Genomic DNA, 17,751 nt, shown 5'->3' with positions numbered 1-17,751 from the left:
TAATGCGCCTTTGCTACATCTAGCCTGCCAGAACCTAAAGCAGGAGAAGGAAAAGAAGAGGAGGAGCTGTATAGGAAGCAGCAAGCAGCCAGAATGATGTCGGAAAATACAGATATTATCATTGAAGATGCCCCCGCCACTTTCAAATTGTTTATTTGGCAGCATTTGGGTACCCGGTGGAAATGATAAATGGCAGTAGAGTGAATTATAACAAGACAACACGCCACACATGGCATTTGTCACGCTGAAAAAAAAATTGAATATAAATTTCTCTGGCGCGCCACTATCGCTATGGAAATGGCAGGAAACAAGCACATCTCTAATGAGTCTGAGCAGAGTCATTAATAACAACAACACTAATAATAATATTAGTACCATATTTTCCACACTATAAGGCTCACCTGATTATAAAGCGCACCCTCAATTATGGGGTCCATTTCTGTACTTAACCCATACATAAGTCGCAGCTGATTATAAGGCGTACGCATTACATAATATTCTCTGGTTGGTTTATCACTGCCAGCTTACATAGTGCATGTATTAAGTCCCGTGTCAGCAGGAAATGGTCCGACGGTCAAGGACAACATCGGTCATTTTTACACTTAAAAACTTAAACTGCACATCGGTCTGCATCACCCATCTCAGACTGAAGAACAGGCACTCACTGGGACATGGGCAAAAGCATTAATGATGACACGATTCAATCGCTAAGTACCAGCTTGATACAATCTTCGCCCATTCAGAGTGAATGGCTGGGATCCGCCTAACCCTGGATTCACACCGAACGCAAAGCAAGCGACGGAAGAGGCCAGTTGCCGTTCTTTTCCAATGTACGAGAGCGAAGAGACGCGGTTAAAGTTAACGTGGCGGTGAGCGGCGCAAAGGGCAGCGGTGAGTGATGCGGAGGGGGTTTAAGGCCCTGATGAGTGCTTGTCACTCCCCCGCGGTAAATTCAAAATGCCAGTATCTGTGACAGATTTTACAATCCGGTGTGCTTTATGTGTGCACCGGATTATATGGCGCACGCATGTTTTTTTGAAAAAATGTAAGGCTTTTAGGTGCGCCTTATGGTGCGGAAAAGACTAATGACAGACCACCCTCCCCCCTTCATGCAAAACTTGAATGAAGCCCTGGCTGTGTAGTGGCAGCAGGTTGTCAGTGACATACTTGGTCAGGCTCTGTTTGCTCTTTGTATTGACAGAGACATTGATTTGGTTTTGCACATAATATTGTTTGTACTTGAAATATTTGATTTAATTTAAACTTTTATACATTTTAGTTTTAGTTCAACTTGTGGAAGAAGTTTATTAAAAGCTCATGCGTACATCATGCATGTAAAGCGTTATAATAAAACATTTCAAAATGCATGTGCAACTCAGTTAAATAAAAGTCTGTTGGTCGGGTCATATATTTCGTCACTAGTTTTCTTAAAATTTCGTCCAAAATCGTGTCTCGTCGTGTGAGCTGAGTGTATCGTCACACCCCTAATAAGCAGCCACACTTCCCTGCCGTATTAGGAAACCATATCACCACTTATTTGCAATGTGTTCATCCATCCATCCATCATCTGCTGCTTAATCCGGGGGTCGGGTCGCGGGGGCAGCAGCTTGAGCAGAGAAACCCAGACGTCCCTGTCCCCGGCCACTTCCTCCAGCTCTTCCAGGGGGACCCCGAGGCGTTCCCAGGCCAGCCGAGAGACAGTCTCTCCAACGTGTCCTGGGTCTTCCCCGGGGTCTCCTCCCAGTGGGACGTGCCCGGAACACCTCCCCAGGGAGGCGTCCAGGGGGCATCCTAACCAGATGCCCGAGCCACCTCATCTGACTCCTCTCAATGCGGAGGAGCAGCGGTTCTGCTCCGAGCCCCTCTCGGATGACTGAGTTTCTTACCCTATCTCTAAGGGAGAGCCCAGACACCCTGCGGAGGAAACCCATTTCGGCCGCTTGTATTCGCGATCTCGTTCTTTCGGTCACTACCCACAACTCGTGACCATAGGTGAGGATGGGAACGTAGATTGACCAGTAAATAGAGAGCTTCGCCTTCTGGCTCAGCTCCTACTTCACAACAACGGGTCGGTGCAGAGCCCGCAACACTGCAGACGCCGCACCGATCCGCCCGCCCGTCTCCCGCTCCATTCGTCCCTCACTCGTGAACAAGACCCCGAGATACTTGAACTCATCCACTTGGGGTAGGATCTCATTCCCGACCCGGAGAGAGCATTCCACCCTTTTCCGGCTGAGAACCATAGTCTCGGATTTGGAGGTGCTGATTGTCATCCCAGCCGCTTCACACTCGGCTGCGAATCGCTCCAGTGAGAGCTGAAGGTCACGGCCTGACGACGCTAACAGAACCACATCATCCGCAAAAAGCAGAGACCCGATTCTGAGGTCGCCAAATCGGACACCCTCAACGCCCTGGCTCCGCCTAGAAATTCTGTCCATAAAAGTTAGGAACAGAATCGGTGACAAAGGGCAGCCCTGACGGAGTCCAACTCTCACCGGAAACGTATCCGACTTACTGCCGGCAATGCGGACCAAACTCTGGCACCGGTACAGAGACCGAACGGCCCCTATCAAGGGGTCCGGCACTCCATATTCCCGGAGCACCCCCCACAGAACTCCACGAGGGACACGGTGGAACGCTTTCTCCAAGTCCACAAAACACATGTAGACTGGTTGGGCGAACTCCCATGCACCCTCCAGGATCCTGCCGAGGGTATAGAGCTGGTCCACTGTTCCACGGCCAGGACGAAAGCCACACTGCATCTCCTGAATCCGAGGCTCGATTATCCGACGGATCCTCCTCTCCAATACCCCCGAATAGACCTTACCAGGGAGGCTGAGGAGTGTGATACCCCTATAGTTGGAACACACCCTCCGGTCCCCCTTTTTAAAGAGGGGGACCACCACCCCAATCTGCCAGTCCAGAGGCACTGTCCCCAATGTCCACGCGATGCTGCAGAGGCGTGTCAGCCAAGACAGCCCTACAACATCCAGAGCCTTGAGAAACTCAGGATGGACCTCATCCACCCCCGGGGCCTTGCCACCGAGGAGCTTTTTGACCACCTCGGCAACCTCAGCCCCAGAAATGGGAGGCCCCGTCTCCGAGCTCTCCGACTCTGCCTCTTCCGAGCACGTGTTGGTAGGATTGAGGAGTTCCTCGAAGTACTCCCCCCACCGACTCACAACATCCCTAGTGTCGACTGTGAGCCGCTCCCCCCCCCCCCCCGAGACGCCGGATGGTGGACCAGAATCTCTTCGAGGCCGTCCGGAAATCGTTCTCCATAGTCTCACCGAACTCCTCCCAGGCCCGAGTTTTTGCCTCAGCAACCGCCGAAGCCGCAGCCCGTCTGGCCTGCCGGTACCTAGCAGCTGCTTCCAGGGTCCCACTGGCCAAAATGGCCCGATAGGACTCCTTCTTCAGCTTGACGGCTTCCCTCACCACTGGTGTCCACCAGCAGGTTCGAGGGTTGCCGCCACGACAGGCACCGACCACCTTACGGCCACAACTCCGATCAGCTGCCTCGGCAATGGAGTCACGGAACATGGCCCATTCGGACTCAATGTCCCCCACCTCCCCTGGGATATGGTTGAAGCTCTGCCGGAGGTGGGAGTTAAAGCTCCTTCTGACGGGGGATTCTGACAAACGCTCCCAGCAGACCCTCACAATACGTTTGGGCCTGCCAGGTCTGATCGGCATCCTCCCCCACCAGCGGAGCCAACTCACCACCAGGTGGTGATCAGTTGACAGCTCCGCCCCTCTCTTCACCCGAGTGTCCAGGACATACGGCCGCAAGTCCGATGATACAACCACAAAGTCGATCATCGAACTGCGGCCAAGGGTGTCCTGGTGCCAAGTGCACATATGGACACCCTTATGCCTGAACATGGTGTTCGTTATGGACAGTCCATGACTGGCACAGAAGTCCAACAACATAACACCACTCTGATTCAGATCGGGGGGGCCGTTCCTCCCAATCACACCCCTCCAGGTCTCACTGTCATTGCCCACGTGAGCATTGAAGTCCCCCAGCAGAACGAGGGAGTCTCCGGTAGGAGCATTCTCCAGTGCCTCCCCCAGAGACTCCAAAAAGGGTGGGTACTCTGAACTGCCGTTTGGCGCATAGGCACAAACAACAGTCAGGATCCATCCCCCCCACCCGAAGGCGGCGGGAGGCTACCCTCTCGTTCACTGGGGTAAACCCCAATGTACTGGCACACAGCCGGGGGGCAATAAGTATGCCCACACCTGCTCTGCGCCTCTCACCACGGGCAACTCCAGAGTGGAAGAGAGTCCAACCCCTCTCAAGAGGACTGGTTCCAGAGCCCAAGCCGTGCGTCGAGGTGAGTCCGACTATATCTAGCCGGAACCGCTCAGCCTCGCACACCAGCTCCGGCTCCTTCCCCATTAGAGAGGTGACATTCCACGTCCCAAGAGCTAGCTTCAGTAGCCGAGGATCAGACCGCCAAGGCCTCCGCCTTCGGCTGCTACCCAGCTCACATAGCACCCGACCCCCTTGGCCCCTCCCACAGGTGGTGAGCCCGTCGGAAGGGGGACCCACGTCATGATTTCGGGCTATGCCCGACCGAGCCCCATGGGCACAGGCCCGGCCACCAGGCCCCACCCCTATATCCGGGCAAGGGATCACGAGGTCCAAATTTCTTATTCATCATAAGGAGTCTTTTGAGCTGTTCTTTGTCTGGTCCCTCATCTAGGATCTGTTTGCCTTGGGTGACCCTACCAGGGGCTTGAAGCCCCGGACAACATAGCTCCCAGACTCATTGGGGCACGCAAACTCCTCCACCACGATAAGGTGACAGCTCAGGGGGGAGCAATGTGTTCATGTGACACCCAAACCTTCAGTATTCTGTATGTATCACTATAAGCGCCTCTAGTCTTTGTGAGGGTTAACAGTAGGGTCAGTTACACAACAGCAGACAAAAAGCTTGTAAACAATTGATTGAACCTGTTTCAAGGTCTTTATCTGCTTACAATCATCTGGCTGGAACTCTCATCCAATTTATACAATGAAGCCAATATACAGCCAACTCAAACATGTCACAGTCCACCTTAAATCCACAACACACCCCTACAACAAGTCACATCCTTCTGCTGTGGCAAATGTTTTGCAGAGCTTTGTTATTCACATACTTAGCTTGAGCATGTCATTGGTTACATACGTGGAGAAAAAAACAAAACTGAAAATTGATTTAAAAAAAGTTTCCATGTGGAAACTAAGGAAGGAGATTGTACAAAACTTCCTCGATAGCAGAGCAGGAAAAAGCAGGGAACAGTAACAAAACTGCCAGACCTCAGTTTCCTCGCTGATAATTCAACAGCAAGTCAAACTTCTGAGCATTGTGCAAAGAGAGCAGAGCACTTAACTTTAGGAGCCATATTTCTACCTGCACACTGTTCTGTCCCAGGGCATAAAAACGCTACCTCCTCATTTCTACATTAGTGACGTTTGCTGCATTTTGCGATTAAGTGAAAGAGACTTTTTTCAGGAACACTTTACGTCACACAATCCTTATGTTTCTGGATGTGTGTGTGTAAAAGTTAAATGAGGGTTAGTATCACTATACCCGAATGTAAGGTTTTCTAAGTGGAGGCGGTTTCTTAAGTCTGACTAAAACCCTCTAATGCAAGATGACATACTTTTGGCAGGTCAACATGCTTTCGGGTTAAGTTAGAGGCCACAGGGCCAGCAGAGGGACAGAGCATTACAGGACAGACTTAAGGAAATCCTGCCTCAAAACACACAGGAAGACCACCTCCGTCCGTCTATCTGTCCACCCTGCTGCAGGCAGGTGGTGATAAGAGTTCATGTTCATCTCAATGCCAAGACAAAACACTTCAGCTGTCCAGTCACCACCCTGTGCTGCAATCATCATGGTCAAAACTTTGAAGTTTGTTTATACGGCTCTTACTGGGCATGAGAGCAAAACCTGCGTAGTAGCTGTTTCATCTGCTGTGACAAGAAAAGATCTGTTTAAGATTTAACCACACTGTTTCCAGTGGTCCCTTTTATGTCTTCAGGTTGTACTGGATAACGGCAGTCAGCGTTGGGACCGAAGAAGGGCTGGAAGTAAATAAACATTTCAAGCTCAAAGCAGAGGAAAAAGGGTGGAAAATCGGGATCAGACAAGACTAATTATTGAGCTCATGCTCTGATCTTTTATCATTTGACTCATTACTGCCCTCCACAATTCTCTTGCTTTTCTGCTCAGTTTTTTTTCTCTGCAGGATGATCTCCTGATAATGCACATAAATGCCCATAGACAACCATCTCTTGCATGGCTTCACATCTTTTATCTTCTTGCCATGTAACTTCTTTACCCGTCTACAAACCATCTAAAACTGGACGTTTGGTAAAAGTCCATGTTTTTCTTAGTTTCCAGACTGCTAAAACCAGCGACTACACTGACAAAAGGAACAAACTACTTTGTCAGTAGCTTTAACACTGTTTGCTTTAATCAACAGTGTAATATACACAGTTTCCCCCTCACCTCTGGCTTGCTTCTCAGCAAGTCAGCAAAATGATTACATCAAACACCAGGTAGACATCTACAACCATGCAAGCAATGCTGATCACAGATTTGGGATCATTTTCTGAGGAAGAAAAAAAGTCCTGCAGCTTGTTGTCTTGCACGGTAACATTACCAGAGCACAAAAACAATCATTTGGCAGAAAAAACATGAAACACACACTGGCTAAAACGAGTCAACTGTAAGCACTATTGAAAGCCTCCACACAAACTTTCAGTCTGAATTTGAGGATGAGCTTATGTCTAAAATATAACTGAAATGATAAAAAACAAAGAAACACTTGGTTCATCTGATGGGTTGGAGTTAGACGGTGAATTTGACATATGGATACTTTATCCATTCAGCTGCTCAGTAATATTTTAAAAGTACTCTTTTTCTAAAGTATTCCTTCAGATAGTTTTTAAAAGTAAATATATATTTTCATAGTTTCCAATAGGATTGTTTAGAACATGGATGCTAATGAATATATTAATAATACACAGTATATTTCAGTCCACTGAAAGAGAACCTGCTGCCATCTTAAAACACACACACACTCGTGCTTAAGTGAAGAATAAACTAACTCATCCATTGTTTTGAAGATTGCTTTAATAATAAATTCCTCTCCATCAATAATTCCTTCAGAAAATTAGCATTGTTACTACTATTCTGTATCCAAACAAAACAAGTATTGTGCCTCTTCTCTTTAACTTTTAAGACGCACCAAAAGTTTGTCTCTGCTGCCCTTCCCCCTCGTTTTCTGCTCTCCTGAACCTCAACTTATCAGGCCAGCCGCCACACACTGACCCCCAACACACAACACCCAGCCCCCACTGCAACAGGGAGAGGGTACTGGGGGTGTAGCATGTCCTGGATAGGAGAGGTGGAATGCGTGTGGTGAGAGGAGTTGCTGGAGAAAGGCAGGGGGGGGCAATAAGTCTGGTGGGTGGAGTGAAAGTGGGATGGATGCAGGGGAGCGCAGGAGGAGGGTAAAGGCAGTACTGTGGTCTATCTGACCAAGCGGGTGGGGGAATAAAAAGAGGAGGGCAGACAAAAGTTTGACATACTTAAAACAAAGACCTCAGCAATTGTGAGTTTCATTATTTCCAGCAGCAAAGGAAAGAGCATCACTAGAACCAACATTAAGAGCTGATACAACTGAAGTTACATATGGAAAAGAAAACAGAAAATTGCGAACTTCACAAGCTTTACTGATACTGTGAAATTGGAGAGAAGAAACAGCAAGAGAGGAGAGCTGCAGGAAGCCAGCATACCATCACTGAATAGATAAGGCTTCAGGAGGGAAGCTGCACAGAAACATCACCTCTAAACTTCACAAGGGAAGAGAAGTGGAAAAAGAGCAGCTGATAAAAAGAAGGAGATTATCTATGTGTGGTAGGCTGACTGATCTGATCTGATCTGAAGCAGTCCTGGGAAGAAGTAAAAAAAAGCCGCAACAATCTGGAGGACCAACAGCAAGAGATACACCGGGCCCCACAGCACAATGTGAGTAGAAGAGCAGCTACATCACCCAAATCAGAAAATGACACAATGACAAAGTCATTTTCATTTATCCAATTACAGATTAAAAATATGCCAAATATATCTTATATATAATTATTTACTGATGTGCAATCTAAATTCTGAGAAAGAGACTTATTAGAGCTGCTTGGTTCCAAACTATGGAGTAACAGAAAGAAAGAACAATAGAAAAGCCTTGCTGAAGCACTGAAGCATGATAACTGTCAGAGCTCGGCATTCACACCATGACAGACGCATTCAATCAAAACATGTACACTACCAGGAATTATGTAGTCATTTAATTAACTTTACAGCACAATATTCCAATATTTAGAATTCCTCGTTAACGTACATCATGCTGTTCAAGGAACTTCTATTCAGATAATAATAATAAGCAAGTAGTAAGTAAAGGAGTAGACGGGTGGAGTGGCTGGATGTATTTTCAGAAAGCGGCACAATGAGTCACCTCACTCACATGCATGAGCACATACACACTTTCCTGCCAGTCCTTCCTCTGTGACCTTCCACCTCACAACAACACTTGGGACAACAATGGGAGACAGATGTGAAAAGTAAACAACAGCATCATAAGTGTTCAGTCTTCCACGGTCACTGCGAGGAGTGTAAATAGAAGATGAGGCGTTATTGTTTTAACATTATTCATTTAACTTCAGCTGCAACTTTAATTTTAGCCAATAAATGCCCAGAGCACTGTAAGACGCTGCGGAAATTATGAATGCAGCTGCCATTAACACATTTTCTATATTAATATTGATGCTCTGGCATTCAGTAACTTCTTCTTGTTCACACAAGTTACGCCTGATTCTACACGCAGCACACACACCAGTACAGGCTTAGTTTTGATCTTAAGACTAAACAGATTCTCGTGCATCTGAGCATTCTTGCACTGTACTTCAGCAAAACTCCTATTGACGAGATTTAGCATCTTTCCAATATTGAACTTCAAGCATAACCCATCAGATGCTAAACGTTATGCAACTAAAGATAAATATTGACTGCAGCGCTGACAAGGTTGTACCGGTGAGGATATTTCACCTCGGCTGTCCTCTGCCTGTCTCATGACCTCTGAGAGCGGAGGATATCCTGCACCAGATACAGCTGCTAACCACAAAAAAAAAACTGTCCAAAAAAAGGATGAATGTGAACTGAAGAACCTCGGATTAAAGTGTACATGAAAGAATTTGAAAACATGAACTTTGACAATCTTCAAAGTTCCCACACTGAACTTTTGTGCATTTATCTGAGAATTTCTATTAAATACATTATTGTAAATCCGTCTTTTTTTATTGGCTATCAGTAATATTTCAGCAAGAACATAAAAATCTTTAAGCTTTGTAGTTTTTTCATAGACATTAAACGATTATAAGAAAAAAATATATTTTCATATGATTGATTGTGAGTCCTGATTAAACACGGGCGTACAGATTGGACGCATCTCAAAGAAATGACTCCTTACATGATCACAACACCAAAGCATAACAACAAACACACATGCAAACAACACCCACTTTCAGACTTTGATGCAAGTTAGTCTTCATCTCTCTATGATAAACTACATACAGCAATTATGGGCCCCTTTCCTTTTGCCAATCAGCTTGCTGATAATCATCACCTTTCATGCAGCATCGCACAAGGCTAGCTTCCTGAAAGATAAAACATCTGCCCTCCTCATGAACCCAAGGTCACTAATCCTTCGATGATTGGAGTTTGACTATTTCCAAATGCATTCTTTTTTTATTTATGACACCCGACTCCTCACGTTGTTAATGGTTTCAAACATTTGCAATAACTCTCACCGTCCTCTGTGTGTGATTTAGTTCACTATGAGTATGACCGGTACTCTAGAGAAGGGGGCCCACCATCAAACCTTGGACCTCTCTGAGGAGCTGCCTCCTCATCTCCACCATCACCACGCCAACCACCACCACCTCCACCACTCCAACTCTCTGGCCTCCACTACTGCTGTGGGTGGAGGCAGAGAAACACCTTTACGTGTGGTCATACCTCCTCCGTATTCTGCCGCTGAAAGTGGCGGTGGAGGAAGCGAGGCTCCTCTCGAGCTGCGAGGCTCACTTGACTGCTGGGCCTGCTCGGTGCTGGTGACGGCACAGAACCTGGTGATTGCTGCCATCAACGCCTGCCTCGCCGGAGTGGTGTTTGGCATCATCTTGACACCAGCCATTGTCATGGTCGTGTTTGGCTTCCTCTGTCACTCTACAGTAAGAAACGGGGAGACATGGGAGGGGATGGATGAGTGTGTGAAAGCACGGAATAGATGCTGAAAGATTTATTTCTCTTCACTGTTGCTCATAGTTGTTTGTACAATATCTATCTCTGCTCAACAGTAGCTTTCCATTTATCCTGTTGGTGCAACATGTGCACATGGAAATCTTTTACAAACTCCTGTGCCTTGTGCTGATCTGTGTGCTACAGAAAAAAAAGTGAGGCACAGAGAGATAACTATCTGTCTTTTAAGGAAACATTTAAAAGGTCCCATTCTCATAACTTTGATCAAGAAGTTTGAAATATTTGTTTGGGGCTTGGGTGGAGCTTGGGTTCATCACTGATGAGAGGTTTCATAATCAGATGAATTGTAAGTTCACTCAGACATCAGGGAGACGGGTATCGGGAGTCTAAGGAGGCAGGCAACCAGGCACAAAACTTTAAAGACCGCTTTTGAGTTTCTTTGGTATTCTGTAGGGTGACAGCCTCCTTAATGACGAGAGAGACAACTCTCTCTGTTCTCATGCTCTCTCACAATTAGACCTCATGTGACAGCAGCTTAGAGGAGGATTAACTAGGCCCTGGCAGGATGAAAAAAAAAAAAGGGAGGGAGAGAGGGAGAAAGAAAGAAAGAAATGAAAAACAGTGAGAAAAACAATTACAGATAGAGAGTTAGGATAAGTGTTTAGGGACCTTCAAACTCAACAAACAACACAAAAGATGTTTTTCATCCAGTCATCCAACTACACCACATACAGTGCATTATACACACAAAACAAGTTTCTTCTTAAAAAGAGCTTTTTCAGTAAAACCTGCCAATAATCTGGAGCCACTCAGGAGCCCTCACTAAGTTGAAAATAACATGGACATACTTGAAGCTTATCTTGTGTAACTCCTACTCTCAGAGATACCCTGAATCCTCCTCGTATTACTCACACACGCATGCATGTATGCATTGTTGTTCCCCTAATCGCTTCAACACATTTTTTCCCAAAAAGTTTCAGCATACCACAACTGTGAACACTCTGCAGATATACAGTTCTGTCTGTGAGACTGGTTTTCTACACCACCACTATGAATCTGAAATATTTGAAGTGAATTCTTAGCGAAGCACAGTCACTTATTTTGAGAGGCTCAAACGTAAACTGGTAAAATAAGTTAAAACACCCATAATCCACAGCCCCTGTACATGAGCTTGGTGACTCCTTTGTTGCAGCTGTTTAGTTGTTTGTGGGTCTTTAGTTTTGTTCTCAGTAGGTGAACAGCAGCTTGATGGGATGACTGATTGACACTGCATTAGAGTTTCTAAGCAGTGTGTTTCTGTTCATGGTCCACCTGTCCTGTGAAACTGCATTTAGCTGAATCTGAGCAGGCAGTATATCCCTATGCACTCAAAAATTCATTAGACTGCTCCCATCTTTGGTCACTTTTTGTAAACACAACTGACTTAGTGCCAGTGAAGTCATGCATGCTCATGCCAGCACATTTCCTCCTGTTTACAGCTGATGTGGGGAATATGAGCTGTTCCATACTTAATTTAGCTGTCATTCCCGTAAAGCTTGATTTAATCTGGTCCTTCTGTTCTTGAAGTTTATGGACACTTTGGACCCGTCCTTCACTTGGCTGGTTGATGTAAACAAGCCTTTATTTGCCAAAGATAGTGTCCCCCTCTGGTTATACACCAACTGATCAACATTTCTGCCCTGCCTTCCTCCCAGCACTGAGGCCCAAAGGGCTCAGACGTCTATAAATAAAGGGGTATACATACAGTGTGCAACACCTTTTTGATCCGTTTCCAGTTTTTCCCCTAAAAATTTTCTAACTATCTTTCTGATTAATTCATTTAGCATTTTCAGCCCTCGGGTAGCTTTTTTCACTTGCAGATGCAACATTTGGAATCAACTCTAGACCTTTTAACTGCTGAACTGATGAAGTGACAAAAGAAGAGCTCACAACTTTCCATGAACTCTCCTCTGAATCAACTGTCCCACTCCCTTTGGGACACAGAAACATATTCTTCTAACATACACTTTACATACATAAAATTATGTACATGTCACTTTTTTCCATCATACCGTCCTTTGCTGCTGTAACACTGAATTTCCCCACTGTGGGACTAATAAAGAACTATCTTATCTTACTTTGAACTTAAACATTTCAATTCCTAAATCCATCCTCCAGTTTGGATGTTAATATCAAAGTTCAGCCTTTTTTCCGACTTATTATATAATATTTACTTAAATTTGTTTTGCTAAGCTGCAAGTTGTAAATTGTATCAGATTTAATATACGAACATAACTATTTCCATAGAGATAAATTAGATTTCTTGTTTAGCATGTTCCATCTCAACATGTCTTTGCTATAACAGATGCTTTTCTTCTCCTGAGCTCCTAAAAACCCTTTTTACTCTCTGCACTTTGCTTGTGCACTGAAATGCCCACTTCATCTTGCACAAGGCAATAAGAGTGATTCAGTCCTGCTGTCTCTCCGATCCTCTCCCACATTCAGATCCTGATCCCTTCACCTCTTCTCCCACTCCCTTCGTTATTGCTCAAGTGTTCTGACATGCATCATGTACAGTTCAGCATCACTGAATGCAGAGATGGTTATGATTTGCAGTTCATTTTAGTAAAACTCAGTTTATTTTTGTAAACATGAGTCTTAGTTGACTTTTAATGCAAGCGTGCATTTGTATGTGCGTGTGTGAGAGTGTTATATTTCAGACTACCAACTGATGTCATCCTCCCCTCATGCACACATACCACACAGTGTACATCATCTCCTGCTATCCTCTGATCTTTCGTGCACTGCATCTAATCAGATTATGACAGCTCACAGTGGGTTTTAATGTGTGTTACAAATGTTTTTTTTTTATTTTTATCTCAGCTTATGTTGTACTGATTAACAAACATACCTCCTATTTCTTCAGGTGCGCCCCCACGGGACGACCCCCTACTGCTCAGACCTGCTGACTGATGGAGGGTGCGTGGCTTTGCTGGTGGTGGGCTTCCTCCTGGTTACACCTCTGCTGGTCCTTGCATTGGCTGCGTATTGCCGCCTGGCCCGACACCTCCAGCTGGGCCTGTGCTTCATCCCATACAGCCGCGCCGTGTACAAGAACCTTCCAGCCACCCAGCATCGCGGCCTGGGCACCGGCTGCTGCGGTGGTCGTGATGGAGCCGAAGGCAGCGGGAAGGCAAAAGTCTGGGTGTGAGACAAGGGAGGGATGGGCAAGAGGGTGGGAGAAAAAAAAAGGGTGAGGAAGAACTTTTGATTAAGTAAATAAAGGGAAGAAAAGAAGAGAGCAGGAGTGGGGTTTGAACAGGATGACTAAGAAAATGCATGGGCCGTAAATAACAGCAACACCAGAGAATGTAGGAAGTTGTAAATGTCAATTACTACAGCAACCAGCTGTACATCCTGAGAGGAAAGTTTCATTGTTAATAACCAATGAATTACTCCCATGGCTTCACGTCAAAGCAGCAGATTGATTTGTGCGGGAGTTGGGTTAGATTTGTGTGTGTGTGTGGGAGGGGTGTATGAAAGGTATTTCTCTTGGTATTATTCCAGGGAGTAATAATGGCTGTTCCTCAAACTTTTTCTCTTCAGCAGCATTCCAATTACAGTCTGGTGTTTAAGTACGAAACAGAGAAGCTAAGTAATAAAGCACGCATTTTCAAAATGTATCCCAAAATGCAAAAATGTTTTATGTAGATAAAGCAGCATGTTCACATTGACAAATTAAAGCAGAGGGGACTAAAGTTGTCAAAAATGCATTATAAAAGGAGCCAAATTTAACTTTCCTGAATAAATGGCAGGAAAGAGGAAATCTAAAAATAGCAAATTGTATAGACACAAAACAGAACTGTTTCTTATCACATTTATATTGTCTTGAAAAACATTTACTTATCAGGTGTAGCTCTATGTTTAACTGTAACTACAATCTCTTGCGTTATTTCCTTTTTATAAATAAAGTTTCTGGATTTTTTTTGGAAATCATCCATCATGTGTCACCACGAGTTTGGTTGGACTGAATCTACAACCAGCTGTAGGCAACAATAAAATATTGTTTGAAATTTCCCACCTGAGGATTGAACAAAGAGGCCCTGCTGGCAAATGAGTGTACATGAAGTTCAAAAACACTTCCGACTCCACTTGATAGTACAACCTCTCTGTGGGAACAGTAAATACTGCTAAACAATGCTTCATGAGAAATCCGGTCTGACACATGATTATAGTGGAATTCACTCCCTGATTGTGCCTTCATTTCCAAATACATTTTATGTTAAGACACTTGCACAAGCAAAAAGTCAGAAGCAGTCGATGTGACAGTATAACTTTTGTCTCCATCCAGTGGTTAAAGAGCAGAACTAAAAAAAAACATTTGAACTGTTTTCATATGAAAGCATAATTTTAAAAAAATATACAAAGTTCTATTTTTTAAACACCGGATAATGAATTTAGAACCACTGAATCTTTGTTCTTTTTTACCCATCAAGTAAAAGCAGCATTCACAGTAAAGTTTTAAGTGGTACTTGTAACTGTGCATTGCAGTGCTTGTTAAAGACTTCCAACAGTAATCCATTGCCCATGGGGTTACACCAGCTACTGGTGAATAATGGTTCTTGATACAGTGCCAGGTGAGGGATCAGAGATCCCAGGTGTCCAGCTTAGGTTTGCACTCATCTATTAAGCAAGAGCGCTAATCTAAGAGCTGCAGATTCCTTCATCAGGCACCATAGAGGGAGGAAAACCCTTCCAATCGTTGATGATTATGGTTTTAAAACAGTTTAATAATTAAATCACATCTGATGACAAACTGGAGATCCTCTACCCATATATTTGCTGTAAGTTTCTAAGCAGCAGTCATGATAGGTACCATTCAAATTTGTCTAAAAACTAATAAAAGGAGCTTCAGTAGGAAACACTGAAACACTCTTTATGAAAGAAAGAAGATGATTATCTTCCAACTGATTATCGTACCAACTGGGATTTGTGTAGGTAAATATGACGACAGGAGGATGAGTGTAAGCAGCCGGTGACAACAGTTTTTAATTTTTGTGCCTTTTTCCTTTCTGTTCTTAATCCCAAACCTAAAAATAGACTACTACTTTTCATTGTGTCTTATTAGTCAAGTAGGATACGATTAGGATTAAGACTTTGTCATGTAAATACATGAAATACACCGCAACCCATCCAGGTTGGCACCTGTTGAACATGCACATGCACAGGGTCACACACTCATGGAGACAGATGCTATATACACTGGAGAGGTAGGCAACCATTCACAGTGCCCGGGGAGCGTGGGGGTAAGGTGCCTGGCTCAAGGGCCGTGGCAAGAAGGTGGACTGCCACCCCAGAGACACGCCACCAATGAGGTAGTCAAGGCTACAGGCCTATAAAACCAACATGGATTTATATACTAATCCACCATAACTTTAAGAATAACTGCCTAACATTTAGTTAGAACACCCTGACCAGTCAAGGAGTAACCCAAAGAGCATCTATGCAGGACATTAGCAATAGATCATTTGGGGCCTGAGATGTTTGAGTGGGCCGCTGTTTCAATACAGGGTGCATGACTTCTCTGCAAAAATGTTTATATTGGTGGAAAGTGTCCAAGGACCATCTGTGAGAGTGCCCGGTTGCATCTCTCCCCAGCAGGATGATGCACTGCAAGAACACAATGTTTTTCATTTTAACTGAGTGGTTTTAATGTCGCGGCTGATCAGCGTATCAGCAAATTAAATTGTCGGGAACACAAACCATGGAATATCTTGAGTTGATACCATCCGCAATGTAAAAAAAAATAAAAATCACTGTAGTCGCGCTTTGGATTCACCATCCATACAATTCCAATTATTCGGAGTTTTCAATTGTTTAAATTTAAGGTTTGTTTTCATGGGGTCGAATACTGCAGGGGATCGAAAAGGTAAGAAGTTTCTAACTAGAACATCGGCGCCGCCTGGTGGACAATAGTACGAATAATACTTCAATTCGGAACCTGCAGTTAACCAAAGCACCTTTGCGAAAACCTACACGTGTATATTATAAAGAGTTTATTTTTAGAACAATACAAGCCCCCTAAATGTTTTCACGTATTTTTCATTACATTAAAGAGACCTCTGACAAAGCATAATGACCACAAAGGCCACTTACGAGCCAATAAGTCCAACAACAAGAACTATCGCCGACATTTTGTTTCGGTATGATTGACCTGATATTTACATTCTCTTGGTGACAGCTCAGGGAATGACAGTCAAGAAATTATAGGATAGTTTGGCACAATATTTGCCAACTCTGAGGTTTAAAATTAGGGCAATTTAGTCGACCTGTCAGACAATGGCGCCAAATGAAGCAAACTTACCTTGGAAGAAGCCCGACTTGTTGCAGTTAATTAGTCCTCAAAGTTCTAAGAAACGAGAACTATTCGTTTCTCGGTCATTAATAACAACAACAAAAAATACACATAAATAAAACTTAATAAAATAAATGTTCTACACGGCTGATAAGCTTAGTTAGGCAACGTAATGGCACGCGCACAAGTACTAATTGCTCACAGAGGGCGCACCTGCGCCGAAGGCCAAAGGTCACCTTTGTAATTTAGTTCATACAGCAGGGACTATTTCCGGTAAGACACCAAGATGTTGCAACTGAAACGCTTTTTGCGCAGCTAGAAAACAATCTAAGATGTCCATACGTGTGAAAAAGACATTAAGAAATGCTTGGTCATGTGAACTTATAAGGCTTCTGTGTCAAAAGGATACCAAATGCTTGCTGTGTCATAAATAAAAGCACACTTTGTAGCTCAAAGAAAAGAAAAAATATTAATTGCACCATGAAATGACATAAGGTAAAATCTAGTCTTTTATATACATTTTGCTACAATTTCTCTTCCACTGACCACAGGAGTGATGATGTAATTGCTTTGAGTAGGTTTCATGGTACCAAAGTATCTCAAGGGTAAGAATCTAATCCTGACTGATCCCGTATTGTATGCTGAAATCTATTTTTTTGTCCAAATGAGCAATAATTTGAGTTAGTTTACACTAATCTAATCTAATCTAGTCAGTGTGGGGTTTCTCTTAAAAACTATTGACTCATTAAAAATCCAAACAGACAAATAAAGCAACAGTTAGAGGCATGAGACACCAAACGTCTTCAAGGTTAGGTCAGTCACACTGCTGAGCCATGTCTTGCTTTCTGATTGCTGGCTGCATGTTTAGCAAGGTGATCACCTCTTAATCCTCTCTAAAGACTGGAGATCAGGAAGAGGAGGAGGGAAAAGAGAAAGGACAGGAAACTTTGAAGCCATTCACCACACAAGCAGAGTGCCACTCAAGAAAGACAAGAGGGACTCGACTTCCTCTATTTTTCGCACCATTTAGGATTTAGGACAGATTTAGCAAGGTAAGCAAATTTAAATGACATTGGTGGTAGCTGGGAAATCGGGAAATATTGT

The 17,751-nt window shown here is 44.2% G+C and overlaps 1 protein-coding gene across 1 annotated transcript; it reads left to right on the top strand.

Moving 5' to 3' along the window:
• The first annotated feature begins 7,574 nt into the window (after positions 1–7,574).
• On the top strand, positions 7,575–14,285 carry tmem88b (transmembrane protein 88 b). The gene is made up of 3 exons (XM_072376236.1): positions 7,575–8,030; positions 9,884–10,285; positions 13,219–14,285. Exons 2-3 carry the CDS (start codon positions 9,890–9,892, stop codon positions 13,501–13,503), a joined length of 681 nt encoding a protein of 226 aa, XP_072232337.1. The 5' UTR covers positions 7,575–8,030; positions 9,884–9,889; the 3' UTR covers positions 13,504–14,285.
• Positions 14,286–17,751: the final 3,466 nt, after the last annotated feature.

Source organism: Leuresthes tenuis, unplaced genomic scaffold (genome assembly GCF_036924035.1).
Source record: "Leuresthes tenuis unplaced genomic scaffold, fLeuTen1.0.hap1 SCAF_22, whole genome shotgun sequence".
Taxonomy (NCBI): Eukaryota; Metazoa; Chordata; class Actinopteri; order Atheriniformes; family Atherinopsidae; genus Leuresthes; species Leuresthes tenuis.
Note: the sequence above shows the minus strand (reverse complement) of the source record. Positions and strands in the feature narration are given on the sequence as shown.